General features: G+C 35.1%; 2 protein-coding genes across 2 annotated transcripts; one reads left to right on the plus strand and one right to left on the minus strand.

The window, feature by feature from the left end:
• Positions 1–13,487: 13,487 nt before the first annotated feature.
• Positions 13,488–19,192, plus strand: LOC112002210 (U-box domain-containing protein 34). Its single transcript, XM_024034364.2, has 9 exons — positions 13,488–13,848; positions 14,805–14,926; positions 15,012–15,127; positions 15,732–15,853; positions 15,927–16,210; positions 16,297–16,386; positions 16,744–17,187; positions 17,816–18,565; positions 18,646–19,192. The coding sequence occupies exons 1-9, from the start codon at positions 13,689–13,691 to the stop codon at positions 18,838–18,840; spliced, it is 2,283 nt and encodes a 760-aa protein (XP_023890132.1). The 5' UTR covers positions 13,488–13,688; the 3' UTR covers positions 18,841–19,192.
• A 441-nt stretch (positions 19,193–19,633) lies between these two features.
• On the minus strand, positions 19,634–22,110 carry LOC112002212 (glyoxylase I 4). The gene is made up of 5 exons (XM_024034366.2): positions 21,947–22,110; positions 20,914–21,073; positions 20,403–20,486; positions 20,089–20,292; positions 19,634–19,963 (listed from the first exon to the last, which is right to left on the minus strand). The coding sequence occupies exons 1-5, from the start codon at positions 22,010–22,012 to the stop codon at positions 19,869–19,871; spliced, it is 609 nt and encodes a 202-aa protein (XP_023890134.1). The 5' UTR covers positions 22,013–22,110; the 3' UTR covers positions 19,634–19,868.
• Between the last annotated feature and the right edge of the window lie 1,190 nt (positions 22,111–23,300).

Genomic DNA, 23,300 nt, shown 5'->3' on the forward strand with positions numbered 1-23,300 from the left:
TTTTTTTTCTTTTTTTTTTTTTGTGGGTATTCGAATTAGCAAGCTTAGAAGGTAAGTTTTTTCTTGGCTAAAATCTAAAACTTACCTTCTAAGTTTCACATTTTTGTCATTTCAGTCCTCTAAGTTTAACTTTTGTCATTTCAATCCTCTAAATTTCAATTATACTCAATTCAATTATCTGTTTGCCATCTGTTAAATTACATTGTTAACTTACATAAAACAAAGCCATTTTACGGTTTAATTAATATTTAATTTTTTTAATTTCTGAATTTTAGAAAAAACGTTAATAAAAAAAAAACCATAAATTAAACCCAAAACCAAAGTCTGAGAAACCCCGAAAACATAAACTAAACCCAAAACGTTAATAAAAAAAAACATAAACTAATCATAAATTGGAAATTACTGGGGATTAAGAGGTCTAGTCAAAGCTTACATTTTCCATATTGTTTTTCAATTGTTGATTTGTCTCAGTCGCACACGGTTTGGAATTTTGCTAAATATTTTTGGTTTGCCTTTGGCATCAATTAAACATAGTGCTACATTTCAATAATGGTTATGTCCAGCACACAGAAATTTACTATGATATCATTCCAATCTCTACCTCTTGTGACAAAACGGAAACTCATACGGGTTTTATGAAGAGCGATATCAAAGAACCTAATTTCATGAATTAGGGGTGGGCAATAGAACTCGATTGTGGCGCCAATCAAAGGCGGTGGGATAAAAGACCCAGATTTAATTTAACGGAAATTAAATGGAAGACTGAATTGAGTATAATTGAAACTTAGAGGACTAAAATAACAAAAGTCAAACTCAGATGATTAAAATAACAAAATGTGAAACTTAAAATGTAAGTTTTGCGTTTTAATATATATATATATATATATATTTATTTATATATTTTTAGATAGAGATAGAAATTGTATCCTAGATTTAAATGTGAAGTGTATGGGATAGATTAGGATGAGTGTTTAAATGTTGTCATTGTGATGTTTATTAATTGCTTGTATTGTGTTGGCCAGATATGGTACGCATGAGTTGGAACAATTTCTTTGGATTGGCCATTTAAATCCAATAACCATTAAATACTTATCAAATTAATTGATAAGGACTCTCTCCTTGAATTTGGTTTAATTACTAAAAAATCAACTTCTTAATTAATATTTTTTTTATAATGAAATTCTCAGTTAAGACTTAGCAACAACATGAATCATTGAATCTCTCACTTCTTCTCATTTAGTTTGTCAACTCATTATTTAATTAATTCATTTAATCATTTTCAATTTTTAATATTAAAATGAACCACCATATGAGGGAGACCACAAATCCACAACACAAGGCGACTACTACAATGACTTCTAGGCCAAACACATAGCTAATGCAAATAACATCCAAGTGCAATGCATGAATCGTGCCCCCGCGTGCATGTATATATATATATATATATATATAGAAGGCAAAACTTAGGTATGGACCTTAAGTACAGTACTTTAGGTTCTCTATTTAAAATTTTGACACCTGTCCAATTTAACAGACCAAATAAACAGCGTTAAAACTTTTTTTTTTTTTCCTTCTTCCTTTTTTTTCTTCTTCCAAACCAAAAACCTCTCTACCAAACCACCGTAACCCTTCTCTTCCAATCCCAAAACCCATATTTCCTTCTTCCTTCTTTTTTTTGTATCTGCAAATGGCTTCTCTTCCAAACCCAAAACCAAAAAAAAAAAAACTCCATTTTTTTCCTTATCCATGATTTTTTCTTCTTTCTGATCTATGATTTTGTGGAAGTGTATGCTATTTGCGGCTGACCGATCCTAGGCTTCACAACCACTGAGTCTAAAAACTGATACTCTTCTCTTCGTTCATTGAATACTTGGATAATTTGATTCAAGGGGCAAGCTTCTTGGTTCATTCGTAATTGGTTGCGACGATTCCACATAGCCCAACCCATAAAAGCCAACAAATCTGGATCCTTACTATTGGAGATGGCAAACTGAAAAATCTCTAGAAAGCTTCGGCCCTGCATATTGTGTAGCCACTGCGACTGAGGGTCCGAACTCCATGCAGCCTGCTCATCTGAGCAGAAATAAATAGCATGGGAGCCATCTTCTATATATTTCAGTTGCTCTGTTTTAATTCGCACCACATATGCCAGCTGTTTTTTGGTTTGAAACCCAGTGGATCTGGCTTTTATTTCTTGATCTTTCATGTTTGGTTACTGAGAAAATGAGAAAAAAAGGTTCCTTTTTTTTTGTTTGAGACCCAGTAAAAAATGAGGCAACTGGAGATTTGAAGCCTGGGTTCTTGCAGTACAGGGAAAAAAAAGAAAGAAGGAAAAAAGAAAAAATTTTAAGCCGTAGGTTAACGCCGTTTGTTTGGGATGTCAAATTAGACAGGTGTCAAAATTTTAAATAAAAAATCTAAGGTATTGTATCTTAAATATTGTACCTAAATTTTGTCTATATATATATTAAAAGTCAAATCTGAAAAAAACCAAATTAAATATCAAATTTGAAGCCTAATTTTGCCAGGTCCTATCTAAAATTTTCAATCTCTATGCAAAAGTAAATAATACATTAACTCTTAATATGCAAGCCAAGAAGACCACAATAATAACTTAAGCAAGAGCATCACACCAGCACACTGATATGGGTAAACTCTTAAGCTCCTCTCTCTCTCTCTCTCTCTCTCTCTCTCTAACGTTTCCTTCATCCTTCATATTTTCAGACAATCTGTATTCTATTTTATTTCATATGTTTAATGTGCAAAGATTCTATATTTTATTTCATATTTTCTTTACCAAGGTTTGGCTTCATCAAAATATGATATTCGGAAAAGATATTCATGTCTGCCAAGGTCAGTAGTTTTTAATTTATATTTATAACGATGTTTAAATTCAAAGATATCCCGCTTTATCTCCATTTACTTTTTATGATTGGATTATAATAATAAAAAATGATGTTATTAGAATTTTTTGGGAATTTCAGTTTTATGTTATTTTTGGTTATTGAGAATCATGGTTTTTTTTTTTTAAGATAAATAAAAAATAAAAAATAAAAAGACTATATAGTATTAAGAAAGGAAATTTGTAATATCTTTGAGTAAATTGTTGTGGTTTTTTTTTTTTTTTTTTACTCCAACATCCAAATGTTCCATTAGTGGTGCTTGGGTAGTAATTTACATAGCCAGACTTTCATGTGTTTAAAGAATTTGTAAAGTTAAATATGAAAGATTCATATAGTTCTTTGTATGTTTCATGTTGTGATTCAATAGGCCTTACAGTTTTTTTTTTTTTAGAATAATAGGCCTTACATTAGAAGTAATATCCCTGCCCAAATAATATTGCCTATTGATTTAGTGTGATATATGTATTGGAGTAGTGTTGGCATTTATGTGGTATGATTCCAGTATCTATAACCTCAATCTAAAATTCTCAATTAAGGGCAATCATTTTTATATGTTTCTAGTGTCATCAATGGGCCAAGTCGGGCCAACCCAGCCCATTCTTACTTGGCCTGTGAGCACAATGGGCTGGGTATAGTAGGATATTAACTAAATAACAGGCCGAGTCATGGGTTGGGGTTGGGCTGGGCCGAAAGAGAAAACCCCAGCCCATGACCCTGCCCATAGGCAATGCCCATTTCGTCTTTAGTGTACTGGGCTACTCATGCACTTGTGTTAACATCTTATTTTATTATTTTTATAAGGAAAGAATTAATTTTTATAAGGGAATAATCAATCTATTATTTTTTAATAGAAAGAATCAAAGAATTTAATACTTAATTAAAAAAAATTATGGTAAAATCTATTTAATTTTTTGTTTTGTTGATGGAAACCTTTTTTTTTTTTTTTATTAAGGCTTTAAATAGTTTTTAATTTTTATCTTTAATTTAAAAAAATGTCATATGGTTAATTCAAAGTTGTTAAACTACTAGGAAAATATATATTTAGTAAACTAAGTTAACATAATCACTTTAAGTATCTTAGTGGTGTAAAGAGTTCTTTTAAGAAATTCCTTTATAACATCTCAAAATCAATCCTTCATACTGATTCTATATATTTTTGTTATGAATTCTAAGTTATTAAGCTGAGCAATTGGTTAGGCCAATGGGCTAGGCTACTGGGCTAGCCCATCGGGTACCCATGGGCATAAAAACTAGCTCACGACTTGACTCATTGGGCTAGTAGGCTACCAATGGGCATCAACAACAACGGACCAGGCCGCTCATTAGCCTAGTGAGCCATCAGTCTTTTGGATCGGGCCTTGGGCCATGGGCTATTTGGTGACCTCCCTTAATATTTTCCTTTTAGTTTTGTTTTGTCTCTAGGGGAAATTGTTGGCACGACTTTTTTCAAAAAAGTTCTCTAAAAATATATATTATTTATTAAAACTTATTGAATTTCCTTAATTTTGATGTCAAATAACTTATTTATTCTACTTAGCACAAAAGTCAAGACAACTACCTCACTCAATTAAGTAAAAGCCTCTCATCATTATCATTATTGAATGTTTTTGTGCATTAACACGGATCATAAACTAGTAAACATGGCAGTTATTATAGCAATGAAGAAAAAAGGGCAACCAAAGTGAACATATTGCCCATTAATTATATCATAATTTGGAGTCTTCTGTGAGAACCACAATCCAAGACGACCCTTTTTTTTTTCAAAAAAGTTCTCTAAAAATATATATTATTTATTAAAACTTATTGAATTTCCTTAATTTTGATGTCAAATAACTTATTTATTCTACTTAGCACAAAAGTCAAGACAACTACCTCACTCAATTAAGTAAAAGCCTCTCATCATTATCATTATTGAATGTTTTTGTGCATTAACACGGATCATAAACTAGTAAACATGGCAGTTATTATAGCAATGAAGAAAAAAGGGCAACCAAAGTGAACATATTGCCCATTAATTATATCATAATTTGGAGTCTTCTGTGAGAACCACAATCCAAGACGACCCTTTTTAAATTCTCCTCTTTAATGGATTAATAGAATGAATGTCCTCATTACTCAATATGGAGATTTAACAAAAATCCCTATGATTGTTGTATATATAATATTTAAGAAGATCTCAAAATGGAAGCGGAAAATTTATATATATATATATTTTTTTTTAGAATCAATACTTTGAACTTTATTAAATAGTAAGCAAAACAACCAGATAAATAGCAATGGTGTGCGATGGGACATCTTCCCTCCACAATTGAAAACTAGTGACATGTTGTGCATGTCGAATTAGGTTGTGAGCTACACTATTCCCTTCTTTGCGAACATGTGGAAACCTAAAACAATGAGATAAATTTGCAAAACATTTAACCGTATGACTAAATAAACTAAAAGAAATCAAAGAGAACGAGTCAGAATCTCCTTCTGGGATGGCAACAATTAAACTCAGATCAGCAACTAATTGTAGAGCACTCGATATAGCCAAAGTTTCAAAATCCATGACAGTTAAGGGGAGAGGGATGATTTCAACCCTGTGCCAAGCCCTACCTTGGCAATCTCGAATAATCAATCCAATCCCAACCCTATCATCTCCTTGAAACAATGCATCGATGTAATTTGTGCCGAAAACCTCCACAGTTACATTAATAGTCAATCCCCAGAAAAACATTGATTCACCTCCTCGCAGAGTTATTGGGTAAACAAACACACTTTCACATTGAATTTTCCTCGTCACCTCTTTTAGCCTAGCTTCATCTGCCCATGTTTCGGCTAAGAACACGACATAGGGATCTTTTGCCCGCACCATCTCAGCAAGCCCGTTCACTGTACATGGGTTCCCAAGCCCACGACAATTTCAGACTAAGCAACTCATTATGATTGGCGAAGCTGAGTATCAACCTCCACCATTGAAAAAAGTTTGGCACTCTCATCTTCTGAAACTCGACTATGCTTGCAAGGTAACTCCAGATGACCATCACCACTCCTCTTCCCACAAGTTTTCCTCCCCTCTTCTGTATAGCCCACGGATTCTGAGTAGTTCCCACTAGGGCTTAATTTTTGGGTTCTCAAGGTGCTGTTGGAAGCAAACTTCAAATTAGATGGGAGAATTTTTTTTTCATGTTGCCCTAATTCCAGCTGGCCGTGTTGCTTGCTTCTCAGTTGAGGTGGCATGCTGAAAATGGTAAGGAATCTCCTCATTAATTGCTACCTCCTTCTTTTGACTTAAATCAGAATTAATGTAATTAATTCCCGTTACACCCTCATTAAGCCCCTTTATTGGAATTTCAAACAATTCTGACGTTGGCATCTGATTTGTAATAGACTTCATGGCACCATAACCCTCCTCCATAATGTTAGAAGCATTAATAGGATTAGTAATGATTGAGATAGACTCCATATTCGGCTCAACCACTGAAACATCTTGTAATGTATCAGCCACATTAATATCCTCCTGTGTCATGCCATCAATGACCTCATCACTGCCTTTACCCGTTGCCATGTATGACTAATTCACCTCCACCGAACCACCACTACCTGCCTGCCTCTCCACTACTCCTAGTTGTGAGTTGAAGACCTGAGCCGTGGCATTAACTCTGGTCTTATTTTGCTCACAATATCCGGGGACATAAATTACGTCCCTACCTGTTGACGTATATGGGGCTGCCTTCAACGAAGAATCAAATTGTTGTTGCTCCGATTTAAGCGTACCCTTGCTATCAATCCATAAATCACAGCTCTTATCATTGTGATTCAGACGTCCGCACCAAAAACAGATGTTAGGCAGTCTTTCATACTTGAACTTCACCCACACTTTTTCTCCATTCGCCATTGTGATTAGCCTTCCACGGCATAGGGGAAGAGAAACATCTATGAGTACTCAAACTCGTATGAAAAGACCACCATCATCATCCACAGCCCCTGCTGATTTTTGCACCTCACCAACTACTTCACAAATATCTTCAGCCACACGACTATTCGTATAACAAACTAGAATATCGTGAACTTGTACCCAGAAAATGGTCATTTTGAAAATCAAGTCACGAACAGGAACATTAGAATTGTATCTTTGCAACATGACTAAGTGTGACTAAGTGTTTGTCGAAACTCCATGGTTGATTTTACAAAATCCTATCCACATCACCCAGATTGTCAAAAACAAATAAGACTCTCTACTCCTTGTGATTTCGAATTTTGAAACCATTAGTAGACCTCCAAAGTTGTTTGAAGGTCCTTGCCATTGTTTCCATATTCAAAAATCGAGGGTTTAAAAAATGTGCTGCTAAAAGAAATTCCCTCGATCTTTGGTCACGCTGGAGAACAAAACCTGTTGTCTACTTCTCTGACAAGAAGAAAGTACTCCACTTGGTAGCCAGATCCTCCATAATACAATTTAGAGAGAAGATAGCCTAATTAGTGTTTCCCTAAACCCCAAAAAGAAAAAAAACCCACAAGCTCTAATGACAAACTTGTTGCCTTAGAGAACAAAACTCTACTTCTTAGAAGGGACAAAACACTTCTACTGCTGTTGGGAAAGGGAGAGAGCTCACTCACCTATCAACAGAGAGACCTTTTTCCATATTCTTAAATCTATTAGATTATAACTAAAAACAGCAAAGAATGGTTTTATTTGTCATGAACATAATTTTAAAAAGCTAATTATTTAAATGACAAATTTTAGCTTCAAAATTGGTTGTAGTATAACGTTATTCAATAAAATAAATATTACTACATATTCTAAAAATCTAACCGTTGAATTACATATTCTTTACGCTCTAAATACATATGTTAAATTTTTTGTCAACCGAATATTATTTAATATATGATCTATAGGCTTATGTTTTATGCATAACTTTAAATTACAAAAACTTACAATTTAAACAATTTATTGATGACATAGATATTGATCTTTAATTTTTTTAAAAAAATTTACAAGCATGGAGGATATAAGAAAAAGATGTAATCTAATGGTGGATTTATCAAAATTCATCTCCAATAAAAAGATATTATGTAAGATTGTAGCCATAGGTTACAACCAATTTTGAAGTTAAACTTTGTCTTTGTTAGAGATATATTAGCTCATTAGCATAAGCCCAAGCCTAATTCTAATTTGTGTGCAAGCCAAGGGGCTGTTTGGATTTTAGTATTTCCATCACTCATCACTCAAAAATGGTGGGACCCATCCAGAGAAAAGCTGTTTGGACCTGTTTTCAAGTTTTGTTTCCATCACTTATTCTCTGGTTTTTTAGTAATAAGTTAGCAAAACTAAAACAAGTTTTGGGTGTTTTTGAGTTATGGAAACTGAGTTATGATAGCATTTTTGTAAATACACACACATTAAGGGACCCACGGTCAGAGCACTTCTCAAGTCCAACCACAACTTTTGACAAACCCACCAACAGCTCATTCAGTGAATACAACGCCTGATCACTTCACACCACAACTCCAAACCACACAAAGCACAAAACACCATCCAACCTCATACCTCCTCATGCACACCTTCAGCCCAACCACGCCCACCGAGCCAACCTCAGCCAACCCGTGCCACCCCGAGCTCAGACCGTTCTTCACGACGCCACCCCGAGCTCAAGCCATTTTTTAATGTTTCAAGTCCTAGAAAACCTAGATTAAGCACCAAACAAAAACTAACAAAATCCAGTAAAATTAAACTTAGAAATATAAACGTTGGAAGAGATCAGCTCCACTAGGTCATGATGGATGAGATCAACGCCGCTGCTGCACGTCGAAGGAGATCTTACAGCACTGGGTGACAATGGGCACGAGGTAGGCGGCGCTGGGTGACGGTGGATTTCCTTTGCTGGGTTCGTCGAGGGTTTTAGGAGAAACAGGGCTGAAGGGAAAAATAAATGAAATGACTTCGATGCTAGTGTGTTACACGGGTATGCTAACCGAGAGCCAGACATGGTGCTCAGGCAGTGAGTCCCACAAAAAGTAAAATTTTTTGAGTTATCAGAAGTTGGAAACAAGTGCTAAACATATCAGCTTAGGAAGTTAGGGTATTTTTAGTGGTAAGTGATGAGTTATTGAGTGATAAGTAATGATATTTCAGTGATAAGTGATGAGTAAACTTTTTTTTATCCAAACAGCCCCCCCAAGTCTTCTACTTGCACTAAAAATCTATTAGTTTAGGGTTTAGTCTACTATATATAATTATGTTATGGTTCATTGTAACATAGATTTTATACTACACCCTTATATAATAAAGATATAACCCTTGAGGGTTTCCTCCGTGGATGTAGGCCAATGTTCTTGTGTTCCTATTTTATGCTTCCCTCTTACGCATCTATTCAAGCATATTCAACATGGAATATATCATAGCTTGGACCTGGGCTAATATATCTCTAACAGTCCTTATTTAAATTGAATTTTCATAAAACTACTTTTACCCTAATATAAAAGAGTAAAACTTTCATTCAGTCCAATACACTAAAAAAACACATGAATAGCATATTACCGTTTTTAAAATGACATGATATAATTTTTAATCACTTATCAAGTTTGTGTTGCCACTTGCCACTCGAGCATTGGAGGAACCAAACTCTCTAGGTAAAAAATGAATTTGTGATACAGAATACTCCACAATATTTTCTATTTTTTATTAAAAAAATGTAAACTTGTAAACTACACCCATTATTTTTGGTCAATTGTTATTTTAGTTCTTTAAAAGTTTTACTTTTATCGTTCTAGTAATGTAAGTTTACATTGCAATTTACAATCACCATCAGTCATTCTATCCAATTTTCCATTAGTTATTAAATTTTTGTTTTAGTAAAAATCATTAAATTTTGTTTGAAATAATTAAAAATTTTAAAACAAAAAACATGAACCCATATTTGGGAATTCGGCACACACAGATCTTCACCATGAAGACTTTCCAAATTTTCAGCAATACTAGGGCTCAAATGAAGCTTTATAAATTCAAATCACATTCAGCAAACTCAAAATTACTTTTTTAAAAAATCATTTTTATCTATTTAAAAATAATAAATTGATTATAAAAATATTTGAAATTTTGGGTAACACAATTTTCCTAGATTTTCAAACGTGCCAAACACTCAAAAAAAAAAAATTATACCAACTATAAATCCAACCTGGCCAACGGGGGCTTGGTTGAGTGGGTAAGGTTCGGACACTTCGTGCACCACACCTAGGTTCGAATCTCGCTGCCCGCAGGAGTCCGTTGGTGGGCAAACTTAGTGGGGTTCATCCCCCACACAGTTTGGTAGGCGCGTACCTTCAACTGGGAGGCTTGTCAGCTGGCTCCCTACCCGGGGGTGTAATATAGCCATAAAGGTCCCCATTTTTGTTTCTCAAAAAAAAAAAAAAAAAACTATAAATCCAACCCAAAAAAATCAAACCAAGTAACCCAAAAATGAAAAACACAAATAGCTTACCACAAATAAACCATGTAAGAGCATTAGTGGCACCCTAAATTTACACCATATTTTTGGTTTTAAACATATTTTTCCTCTTTTAGTTAACTACTTTTTCTTTTCTCTTACTATTCCTTATTCTAAACCATATTCGATTTGAATATTATTTTTTTATTCATTTTTTATTATTCCTATCATTTTTCAAAACACTTTTAGCTAACTATTTTTTTCTTTTCACTCGCATATTCCTTATTCTAAATCATATTCGATTAGAATATTATTTTTTCATTAGTTTTTTTTATCATTTCTATCACTTTTCAAAACACCCACTTTGTGTAAGGTCATAAATAGTATTATTACCAAAATTACCAATCCAAAGAACACAAATATTAACGAAAAATAAATAAATAAACTCTTTCTCCTTGAAGAGAAAAACCACTGGATAAACTTCAAATAATTTCATTATTATCAAAACAATTACAATAATTCTCAAGTTTATCCTTAACTTGAGATTTATCAAATAAAATAGTAAATCATTTTGTGTATGTCTCACGGCTAAAAAAAATCTCCTTGTTTTCTTTACTCTCACACATACTAATTATTTAGCTCAAAGGCGACAACACTTTGCTCTCTGAGTCTCATCTATGTTTTCTTCTCCACGCACAACTCTCACAGCTAAAAAAAATCTCCTTGTTTTCTTTACTTTCACACATACTAATTATTTAGCTTAAAGGCGACAACACTTTGCTCTCTGAGTCTCATCTATGTTTTCTTCTCCACGCACAACTCTCTCTCTCTCTCTCTCTCTCTCTCTCTCTCTCTCTCTCTTCTTTTTCTAGCACACACACACTAATTCTCCTTACTTTTATAAGCAAGCTAGCTACCTCACTTCTTTTTCCCAAGCAGCATATGGATCTTTTTTTTCTTTTTCTTTTTTTTTTTACAAAATAAAATTTCTACTCTACCTAATCTAAGTGTATGTGTGTGTGAACTCCCTCCTAGAGACTTGAACCCCGGCTCTAGCCCCTCCACACCCCACAAGCATTCATACTTGAGGAGTGACCACCGCACTAAGGGTGTGCGGTGCATATGGATTCCTAATAAAACTTGAGTTAGAACTCTTCTTAAGCTTGGACAACACACTCATTAAATGAGCTTACATGTGAGCTGGACTTTTGGTGTCATGCACCCAACACTATACTTCATCATAGTTACCAAGAAACAAAACAATAAACAAATGTTTAGGGATGAAGAGTGCTCCTTAAAGATATAGGGAGCAACTGTAACTGAAATCCATATTGGGCAGGAATAAGATGTAAGTTGATACCAATGACACAGTGACACCATGCCTGATTATAGGCAGTGGCTAAGGTTGAGGTTGGTCTTACTGTCAAGAACATGGTCTAGCCCTTGGCCTTGTGGTACTCTTCATCCACTTGCTCATATCTTATAAGGTGTGAAGAGGAAGTCTTTCTTTCCCATGTGGGACAACAAAATTGCCTTGGTTACAACATGGTCTAGCCCTTGGCCCTTGTGGTATTCTTCATCCACTTGCTTATCCCTTATAAGGTGTGAAGAAATTGTCTTTGTTACAACATGTCTAGCCCTTGGCCTTGAAGCAAAAATTGTCCCCACAAAAACAATAAAAGCTAAACCTAAAAATAACTAAAAATGACATTTGACTAAATTTGATAAGTATAATTTATATTTTTTACCAAATAAATAAATAAACCATGTGACAAATGGATTTTTTTTTTTTTTTGAAAGAGTTGCAACCTATTATTCTTTATACAACCATCATAAAATTTACTAGTTAATTAATTAAAACCCACGACTTTTATAGAACGTGTATAATATATTTACCATTTTTCATGTTTTACCTCAACATGTAAACTAAGAATTATCCTTTATTTAATTCTTGTTGGGATATGTATGGACAAAATTATAATCCTCAACTTTTGAAAAAAAAAAAAAAAAAAAAGGAAGTACGAACTACCTATCTGTCTGTCTATATATCTTCATGCGTTGACCAAAAACTCTGGAGAGAAGACTCTAATTTTCTGTTTCGTGCTCACTCAGCCTCGGCCTCAGCGTCAGCCTCAGGCTCAGGCTCTGGCTCAGCTCAACCTACAGCTACAGGAGAGTCAAACAACAACGCTCTTCAAAGTTCAAAACTGCCCCAATTGACACTGCCACCTCCTCACCTGAGCCTCGCCCAGTTGCGATTATGAGTTCAGTGGCGGTGGCCGTCAAAGGCGCTGCCGGCGGAGCTGGTGGTAAGGCAAGCCGACGCGCCGTTCGTTGGGCGGTCGAGAATCTCATGCCCGAATCCAGTCGGTTCATATTGGTCCACGTCATGCCCAAAATCACTTACATCCCGACTCCATGTATGTTTGTTTCTTCATTTCTCTCTGCTTTGTTGTTTGGTTCCCGAGAAAAATAGTTTAGTAAAAATTAAAACTTTTGAGAAAATACCCCCAAGAGAAAAGGACATGATTTTTTTTTTTTAATGGTTTTGTGTTCTTGTCTATTNTGGTACTCTTCATCCACTTGCTCATTTCTTATAAGGTGTGAAGAGGAAGTCTTTCTTTCCCATGTGGGACAACAAAATTGCCTTGGTTACAACATGGTCTAGCCCTTGGCCCTTGTGGTATTCTTCATCCACTTGCTTATCCCTTATAAGGTGTGAAGAAATTGTCTTTGTTACAACATTGTCTAGCCCTTGGCCTTGAAGCAAAAATTGTCCCCACAAAAACAATAAAAGCTAAACCTAAAAATAACTAAAAATGACATTTGACTAAATTTGATAAGTATAATTTATATTTTTTACCAAATAAATAAATAAACCATGTGACAAATGGATTTTTTTTTTTTTTTGAAAGAGTTGCAACCTATTAGTTCTTTATACAACCATCATAAAATTTACTAGTTAATTAATTGAAACCCACGGACTTTTATAGAACGTGTATAATATATTTACCATTTTTCATGTTTTACCTCAACATGTAAACTAAGAATTATCCTTTATTTAATTCTTGTTGGGATATGTATGGACAAAATTATAATCCTCAACTTTTGAAAAAAAAAAAAAAAAAAAAGGAAGTACGAACTACCTATCTTCTGTCTATATATCTTCATGCGTTGACCAAAAACTCTGGAGAGAAGACTCTAATTTTCTGTTTCGTGCTCACTCAGCCTCGGCCTCAGCGTCAGCCTCAGGCTCAGGCTCTGGCTCAGCTCAACCTACAGCTACAGGAGAGTCAAACAACAACGCTCTTCAAAGTTCAAAACTGCCCCAATTGACACTGCCACCTCCTCACCTGAGCCTCGCCCAGTTGCGATTATGAGTTCAGTGGCGGTGGCCGTCAAAGGCGCTGCCGGCGGAGCTGGTGGTAAGGCAAGCCGACGCGCCGTTCGTTGGGCGGTCGAGAATCTCATGCCCGAATCCAGTCGGTTCATATTGGTCCACGTCATGCCCAAAATCACTTACATCCCGACTCCATGTATGTTTGTTTCTTCATTTCTCTCTGCTTTGTTGTTTGGTTCCCGAGAAAAATAGTTTAGTAAAAATTAAAACTTTTGAGAAAATACCCCCAAGAGAAAAGGACATGATTTTTTTTTTTTAATGGTTTTGTGTTCTTGTCTTTTTTTCTACAGCGAAAAAAAAAAAATTGTTTCAAAAACATAATTTTGATGTTCTATGAAAAAACGACAACGATGTTTCCAAGAGTAATTCCCTGAAAACAGTTTTTAGAAACACGTTTTTGCTGTACTTTCTGTTTTTGTGAACTTCAAAAATGTTTTTAAATACATGAACTAAACAGGTCTTAGATTCATGTTTTAAAAAAAAAAAAAAAAAAAAAAAACTAGATTTTTAATAAAAGGCGTGAGAAAATTAAATTGTGTTCTCGATTGTGCCAAATATCATTAGTTGCTATATTAAAAAATACATTAGTAGAAGTAGTAAAAAAAAGGACATGTCAATTAAAGAGGTAAGTTAGGTAACGATGAGTATGATTTTGGATAATATGATATAATGGCGGAAAGAATACATGTAGTCGACCTTGATTATTCAATTGAGAACCCATAGTCGACCTTAAAGTTCTGGGACTAAGTCCGTCCTAAGAAGCACAGTCACTTCATTTAGGGTGTTGTACTCCTGTCTAACCGGTATTGTACTGCCCATTTCATGTTATAATTTTTCAAAAATTGCTCATGTCACAGTGTTGTACAATGTCCGTGTTCGTGTCTGTGCTTCCTAGACTAATTATTGGTTCATATTATTGCTATACATCTACTTGAGGTGAATTTTCCAATATTCTACAGTATATATCAACTATATTTGCAATTAACCAATAAAATAATATAGAAAATAAGTAATTATGGGCCAAATGTGTTTGAAATTGGACATAAATTTTTAAAACTGGCTGTGCTGTGGTGACCTACTTATATACTACAGCAGGAGAGCCTATGCCTATTGAAGAACTGGATGAGAATGTGGTGGCGATGTACATGGACGATATGAGAGTAAAGTTTGAAGAAGTCTTTGTACCATTCAAGAAACTATGCAAGACAAGAAAGGTGAGATTGTCTTCTAGATCAAGCTAGATTCTGTACATGTTGATCTTGTAAAGAAATATGAATGCTTATTATGGAACTTCTGTAGATGGAAACCCTGGTGCTGGAAGATGATGATCCTGCAGCTGCACTTCTCAGATATATATCTGAGTCAGGGATTACGAGTTTAGTGTTGGGTTCTTGCTCTTCAAATTTCATAGCGAGGTATGGCATCATTTTTGTACTCGGAGTATTACACATTCATTTTTCGTAAATATTTATGATGCTATATGGTTAGAATAATGTGTGTGTGTGTGTGTGTGAGAGAGAGAGAGAGAGAGAGAGATACAGAGAGTCAGAACAGTTGTGTTGTAACTATTTTGTACAATGAATATCAACATTATTGAGGACACCTAGGAGTGTATAGTAATTCATGGGAGTTACACATGTAGTGGCACAAGTTTGTTTGCAAGTTTTGGCTGCATAGATAGTGTGATATCTGAATTATGTGGTTTGAATTGGATTGGATAACTAATTACACATTGAGCATTTACAAGATCAAGTTAGGCTTTATAAGTCGTGACAAATGGTGTCATTTACTGACATCTAAACTCTATATATGTGGTCAATATAAAATGGTGAAGCCCTTCTTTGGCTATTTCTATGGTAAATTTGGGGTTTTTATTTCTGTACTTCCCTCAATGTTCTTATAGTAGTAGTTCTTTCTTTTTCTTTCCACATATCTTTTTTTTTTTGGGGGTCGGGAGTGGATCCAGTTTCATACTGTTTTATTTTGTGCTTCTTATGAGATTTATCGCAATTTCTTTAGGAGATTAAAGGGGCCAGGGATACCAACAACTATCCTAAAATGTGCTACTGGCATTTGCAATGTTTATGTTGTTTCTAGAGACGAAATCATCAATAAACCAGCTGACACCCCATCTGCTAATGGTGAGTTGGAAGTACATGCTATTTTGGGTAACAATTTTTCATGTTGTTAAATGTTTATCTGTTCCTCTTACAGAGAGCTGTATGCACGCAAGTTATACTCAAAGAGATTATGGAGAAGGTTCCAGTGATATTAATAATCAAATATCTTTGCTTCATTCTCCCTCCATAGAATCCAATGTTCACGGCAGCTTTGAAGCAACATCAATATCACTACCTAGTTACCAAAATTCTCTAGAACATGTGGATTCTTCAATATATGCTAGTGAAGATCAGGAAAGAAATCTTCTTAACTTAGTAGGTGACTTTGAATCTATTACCACTAAGAGCTGCAATTCCTTCTCTACAAAATCTGAGCAGGTGAAATTTTTGAGAATTTTCTAACACATGCATATTCGTTTGTAGAATTTTTCTGTGCGAGTGTAACATGATGTACCTTTCTGCAGTCTGAAGTAGAACAACTGCAAGTTGAAATTCAAAATACGGTTGTCATGTACAAACGAGCTTGTGAAGAGCTGGCTCGTGCTCAAAACAAAGTGAGTTTGATCTCTTAGTAAATTAATATTATGGTGTGAGTTTTATTATTCTATGGTGTTACAGATATCTGCAGTGTAAACTTTATGTACCTTCTCATTTATTTCTAACCTTTTGAAAAAACAAAGGATATGAAAATCAGTGTTTTAGGATTTTATGTTTCAACCAGGTTTGCAATATGCCTTAAAATGAAAATTAATGTACTTGACACACAAAATTGTTGAATTATATTGACAAAATTGCACGTATATAGTGAACCTATCAAAATGATCTTGCAGAAGAATGCATTGTTTTGATTTGCTCAGAAAAGGAAGTTATGACTCTCATGGACTTCTTACCATCGGTCCTTCAATTTCCAGGTCCAGATAATTTCTTCTGAATGCCTTGAGGAGGCTAGAAGAGTGAATGATGCCCTAGAAAGAGAAGAAACTTTGAGGAAAATTGCTGCTGAAGAGAAAGCCAAGTATTTGAAAGCTATGGAAGAGGTTCAGGAGGCAAGAAACTTGCTTGCTAAAGAGGCTTATGAAAAGAAGCTAGCCGAAGTGGATGCCTTAAAAGAGTCCATAGAGAAACAGAAAATTGTTGATGCACTATTCTCTAGTGACAGGAGGTACAGGAGGTATACAAGGGATGAAATAGAGGCAGCAACAGATATGTTTTCTGTGAGTAATGTGATTGGCGAAGGTGGGTACGGGAAAGTTTACAAGTGCAGCCTTCATCACACCCCAGTAGCTGTTAAAGTTCTAAGGCCTGATGCAATTGAAAAGAAGCAGGGGTTTTTGAAAGAGGAGTTTTTGAAAGAGGTAATTTTAGCTTGTAATCCTTTTCACTTTTCAGTCACTATGTTTCTAAACTCAATTGATCTCTTTGGTCTCTCTACCATCATGGGTACCCTATTGAAGTTTTGTTTTAGAAATTCAGAAGCGTACAAAAACTCACTGTGCTCAGGATTGTCTTTGACTAATTTGAAGTCGAAGGCCCTTAACAATATCATGAATGTCACAGGAAGTTCCCAAATTGTCATTTGAACTCTCTAAAATCCCATAAAACACCTATCCTCTCTGCGTTTTCCCTCCCCCTTCTCCCCAACTAAACATGGTGTATATCTGATTCTTTAGTTGAGATGGTTGACCTCTCCCGCAGAAACTTTGTTTTTTGCGGTTTCAGGCACTTGTTTATGACTTTATATCATAACAGCAATGGCAGCACTCAAACAATTCTCAATTAAGCTTACTTTTTTTTTTTTTGGTGAATAATTAAACTTACTATTCAATCATAAAAATCTGGTTGCATTTTGGCAACATGTGTGCTTCCCTGCCATTTTTCAATGAATACTGGATTGCAAATTACTTTGGTGCTAACTTTCCTGATCCATAGTTTGTTGCTGTATGATGCAAATGTTTCCTTCTGTTCTCTCCCAATTGTTTGCAGGTTGAAGTTCTAAGCCAGCTACGCCATCCGCACTTGGTGTTGCTGCTTGGAGCCTGTCCTGAGACTGGTTGCCTGGTCTATGAATATCTTGAAAATGGAAGCTTGGAGGAATATCTTTTCCGCCAAAATGGAAAACCACCACTTCCTTGGTTTGTTCGTTTCCGGATAGTTTTTGAAGTAGCTTGTGGGCTTGCATTCTTACATAACTCAAAGCCAGATCCAATTGTTCATCGAGATTTAAAACCGGCTAATATCTTGTTAGACAGAAATTATGTGAGCAAAATTGCTGATGTTGGGCTGGCTAAACTCATCTCTGATGTTGTGCCTGACAACATCACTGAATACAATGAATCACTTATTGTTGGTACACTCTACTACTTGGACCCAGAGTATCAGAGAACCGGCACTGTCCGACCCAAATCAGATGTATATGCGTTTGGAATTATAATCCTCCAATTGTTAACAGATTGTCATCCAAATGGACTTATAATGACTGTAGAAAACGCCATTATGAACGGCTCCCTCCCTCGCATTCTAGATAAGTCAGTTAAAGATTGGCCACTTGCTGAAACAGAGGAATTAGCTCGAATTGCACTTAAGTGTTCAAAGCTTAGATGCAGGGATAGACCAGATCTTGAAACTGATGTTCTGCCAGTCCTCAAACGACTCAATGAAGTTGCAAATGCCAGTGTGAAAGTGGAAAGATATAATAGTCACGCACCAAATCACTACTTCTGTCCAATCCTACAGGTAAAAAAATTGCACTTATTAGATAAAAGTTCTATTTTATGTATTACTTGCCTCCATACATTATTTCATTGTTAATGCAGGAAATAATGAGTGATCCACACATTGCTGCTGATGGTTTTACTTACGAGTATGAAGCAATCATGGCATGGCTCATGAAACATAATGCATCACCAGTGACGAAGCTTAAACTGCAGCATTCTATGTTAACACCAAACCACACATTACGTTCTGCCATTCAGGAGTGGAGGTCACGTATGACATTTTCGGGTGCCTAGATTAGAAGAAAGTATTGAATTGTGCCTCCAGCAAAGAATTTCAAAAAGCTATACGAAATGAATTGGGGGAAATGCGAGTATATATTGTAGTTTAGGATCACTTAAGGTGCCTTTTGAATTATTACTAGGACATAAATTGCTTAATTATACCGTATATAAATGGCATAGTGAATTTGTGTATCATATTTATACCTCTGATGATTCTTCTATCATACCGATGCCTCGACCAGGTAGGCATCCAGGCTACTCCTTTTGTATCCTTCTGTTTTGAATGAATAAAATTCTTATTCTTAGAAGAAACTGTAGGTCCTTTTGGCCCTCCAATTACTTCAAATCCATGTGGTTTATACAATCTGACATATGAATTGCTCTTGGATTCAAAAGATATGCATGTCCTTTACCCTCCAATTACATCAAATCCATGAGATTTATTCCATCCAATATGATCCGACACACTGATGCACTTGGATTGAAAAGATAGGCATGTCGTTTACACCTTTTAATAAAATTCATGTCCTTTACACCGTTTGATACAGCAACTGAGTGTCAGTTGCACAGTTTTGTAAGTCCTTCATACCTCCCTATCTAAAATGCACATGTTCAGACCGCTGGATCATACTCATAACCTACCAAGAAAAAGGTATGGAATTGTTCCGCATTGGGTTTTTTTATATTTTTCTCTCAACTGCTAGTGTGAACTTTAAAGTCTCCTACAGTATTCTTTTTTTTTTTTTAATTATTATTACTAATAGCAAAGATCATTTGAGGACCGGGTTGAATGTGTAGTCAATGGTAATCAAAGTCTGTCCCACCTAGGAAATAAGTTCATATTTTTTGTTTAAAAAGTCAGTTTAGCACATACAATCATTTTCATTTCTGTCTAGCAAATTTGAACACGAGTGGCTTATGAAACAACGGTCATTGACATTTTAGTTTCTCAATTATCTGTACATGTAGCTTTGGTCCCTAGAGGCAACAGAATTCTGACGACATTGATATTGCAAGTGTATGCTGGAAATGTTTAAATTTCAGTTATCCACTTGAGTAAACTCTAGAGCATTTGCATCTGGATCTCGTGTAAAGATTGCAGGCCTCCCAGAGCGGCTAAGTGTGTAGGGAATATCTGCAAACACATTCCCTAAATAAGTGAAACCGCGGCTTGAAAAATCTATCTCATAAAACCCACTAATACATGCTGACATTGTCTACATGGATAATTTGACAAACTGGGGAAAAGTAAAAAATTACCAGCTTTATCAAGGATTGCTTTCAGCTTAGACACGTCCCTAATTGCAATACAAGTATGACGATCTCGGCCCCCATGTTCAGGTCGTCCAGTTAAGGGGTCAGGATTGGGAAGCTCCATCAGATGAATCATCTCAGAACCCACCCACAACCAAGCACCTCTGTAAGGGAGCTTATCATCTGGCCTTGCTTCATTTATTTCAAGACCTAGTTTACAATTGAAAAAATAAATAAAAACGAACAAAAAATTCATGATTTTTTGTTCTTCAGCAAACTAAAGCATATGACTCCAACATTAGTTTGGAAAAGTAACATACCTAGAATATTCTGGTAGAAATCAATCGACCTTTCAAGGTTTTCACACAGAATTCCAACATGGTGAACACTAACAACTCCATAATCTGCTCCAATAGCAGCCAAAAGATGACAAATCAAACTTTAAGCCATAGAGGAGAAAAAGAAGTGCATTATTTACTATCGAAGTGGAATAGTGGATCATGAGTGAAACAGCAACAGCTTAGCCTCCACCAGGGGGGGGGGGGGGAGATCTGAAGTATAATGGTAGACATTAACGCTTTTCACATTGTGCGTGTGTTGAGAATACTAAAGTAATTCTGATAAGGAAAATGGATAAATTTAACTATCTAGAGAAACATTTTACCACGAGCACAAAGATGCTCCTTCAGGAGCTTTAGTTTTAATTTCATGTATATTTTTAGGTTATGTAAAATGTTATCACGTTCCAACCAAGCAATTACCCAAATGAGCCAATACACTCTCACATTTGTTTTGACTACCAAAGTGAAAAAGCAGAATAAGAATTAGCACCTTCATTGACACTAACAGACTCTTTCTCAAGTATATCTCCTTCAACAGCCATCTTAGCTTTTGTCACAAAACTAAGGTCATGCCATCTACCATTTCTCACACTAGTCCAGTAACTTTTAGAATTTATGTTTGTAGACACAGTGACACAGACACGATTCACCTGCAAAAAAGGCAGGAGGGAGTCCAGTCAAAACGCAATGACCAATCGACCATCAGAAATGAGACAAAATATGTTAAAATCCCACCAGAACCTTAACCAAAAAAACAGAATTCAATTCAGGAATTCCAGTAATATCTGCACAAGCTAGACTACAAATAACTGATATTCTTTATTTCCAGCAAGGCTCAAATGTTACAAATGCTATTGGATTCTATTTTTGTAATGATCTTCTCCCCCACTTGATTAGCATGTAAAGCCAGAGATCCTCCAAGAACTTTTAACAATTGGAAGAATAACACACAAACACTCCTTCATTTCCAGCACAAGGTGTAAATACTCCCCACATTTGAGTCATTTCCATATATGGGATTGAAGGCAGAACTCAAAAGCCTACAACTGGCTACTTAGGCCTCATAAAGAATGCACTGTTTCCACATCAAAATTTTCAAGTGTCCAAAGTAGGAGTAACATAAACATTTGCAGAATCCATGGGGTTAGCACCCAGAAGAACAACACTAAATTTTAACAGGAACCAATTCATAGATCACAAAACAAAATTGAAAAAAGTTGTCTTTGTTAAAAGTAGTAATATCCGTTTAAGCTAATATTATCACTCGGTGATTTGTTTGAGACCGATTCACGTATCAGTTTCAACTCAAAACACCAATTTTATGACCTTGAATTCAAGAAAATACCTTCCTGGTCCGAATTTAAACTCTTGCTATCAGATTACCAAACAATCAACGATCTAAGCATTATGCATAATTGCCCAGATAAATAAAAATTAAAAAAAAAAAAATCAACAAAATCATAGGTTTTGATTAAAAATTGGTTCTTTAGAGACTTTCAAATAGTGAAAAATGATAAAATTACCTTGTGTTGCAGAAGAACAGTGGGAGATGGACCAAGAAGGGAAGCCATGGAAGAGCAATAACTCATCTGGGTTTTCTTTATTAGTTATTATTATTATTATTTTAAATTGGTATGAGTTGCATTTTTTGTGAACCCAAATGTCAGTAATTATTTCCTTCACAAAAAAAAAAAAAAAAATGTCAGTAATTAGTGTACCACTCATTCTTGATTCTTGGGCCCTGGCTCACAATTTTTCACCCAAAATAAATAATTTAAGTAATTTTAAAAAAAATTAAATAATTTTTGGCCGACAATATATCATGATTACCAAATCATCAGGAGCCACTACTGCAGTCATGGACATGACAAAAGATGGTAGGACAACGTGTGAAAACGATGAGTAAAAGGTCCTTCCCAAAAAAAAAAAAAAATTAAGAGAAAAGTTAATGTATTAAAACATTGGTTTAAGAAAAAAATTTTAAAAATTTTTATGTAAAAAAAATTAATTAATTAATTATTTTGACGGTTTTTTTCAGTTTCTCATGAATGTTGTGTTAAAATTTTCTTAAAAATAATTTATTAACAATTGTTCTTAAAATACCCGATAACAAAACCCTAAAATAAAATGATAAAATATCCTTAAAATTTAGACTAACATTCTGTATGTTTCAACGAAAACATTTAAAAAAAAAAAGACTCATTTTCTAGAAAATATAATTTAAAAAACAAACTCATTTTCTTGTGTTTGGTAACTTTAGTTGCGATCTTGAAAATGAGGTAGAAAACATTTTTTGTTGTTTGGTACATGCAAAAAAAGAAAAAAAGCAACCTATCTTGTAATTCAAAACAATTATCTGAAGCAAACTCCTTTTGCAAGACAAATTCAATCAAACAAAGAGTGGGATAAGGAATAAGGTTGACGATGAGAGAGGGGGAAAGAGGGGAGACAAAGGCAAAGATGTAGAAGAGACTAAGGGGAGAGATCTACTTAATAGGATTGTCCACTGGTCAGGCCAGGTCGGGTTTGTGCCCAACTTGGACTCGTCCCGAATAATTCAAGTGGATGAAAATATAACCCAAATCCGACCCAGATGATTTGGTCGAATCTTCCGGTTCGGGTCTCGTCAATTTCAGGTTGTATCGGGTCAGTCTCGAGTTTTATCATTGAGGCCGATATTTGGCCAGATTCGTCAATATCTGGCTAGATTTGTCGAGATCTGGCCTAGATTTCATCGGATAACGGCGAGATCTTGCTGGATCTCGAAGGATCTAGACCAGATGTCGATGAGATCTCACCAAATTTGGTCCTGAATGCTTAATAAATTGTCAAAAAGGTTGCTAGTGAGCAGGTTGATTTCACGGGTTTTGAAAGGAA

Source organism: Quercus suber, unplaced genomic scaffold (assembly GCF_002906115.3).
Source record: "Quercus suber isolate HL8 unplaced genomic scaffold, Cork oak 2.0 scaffold_274, whole genome shotgun sequence".
Lineage (NCBI taxonomy): Eukaryota > Viridiplantae > Streptophyta > Magnoliopsida > Fagales > Fagaceae > Quercus > Quercus suber.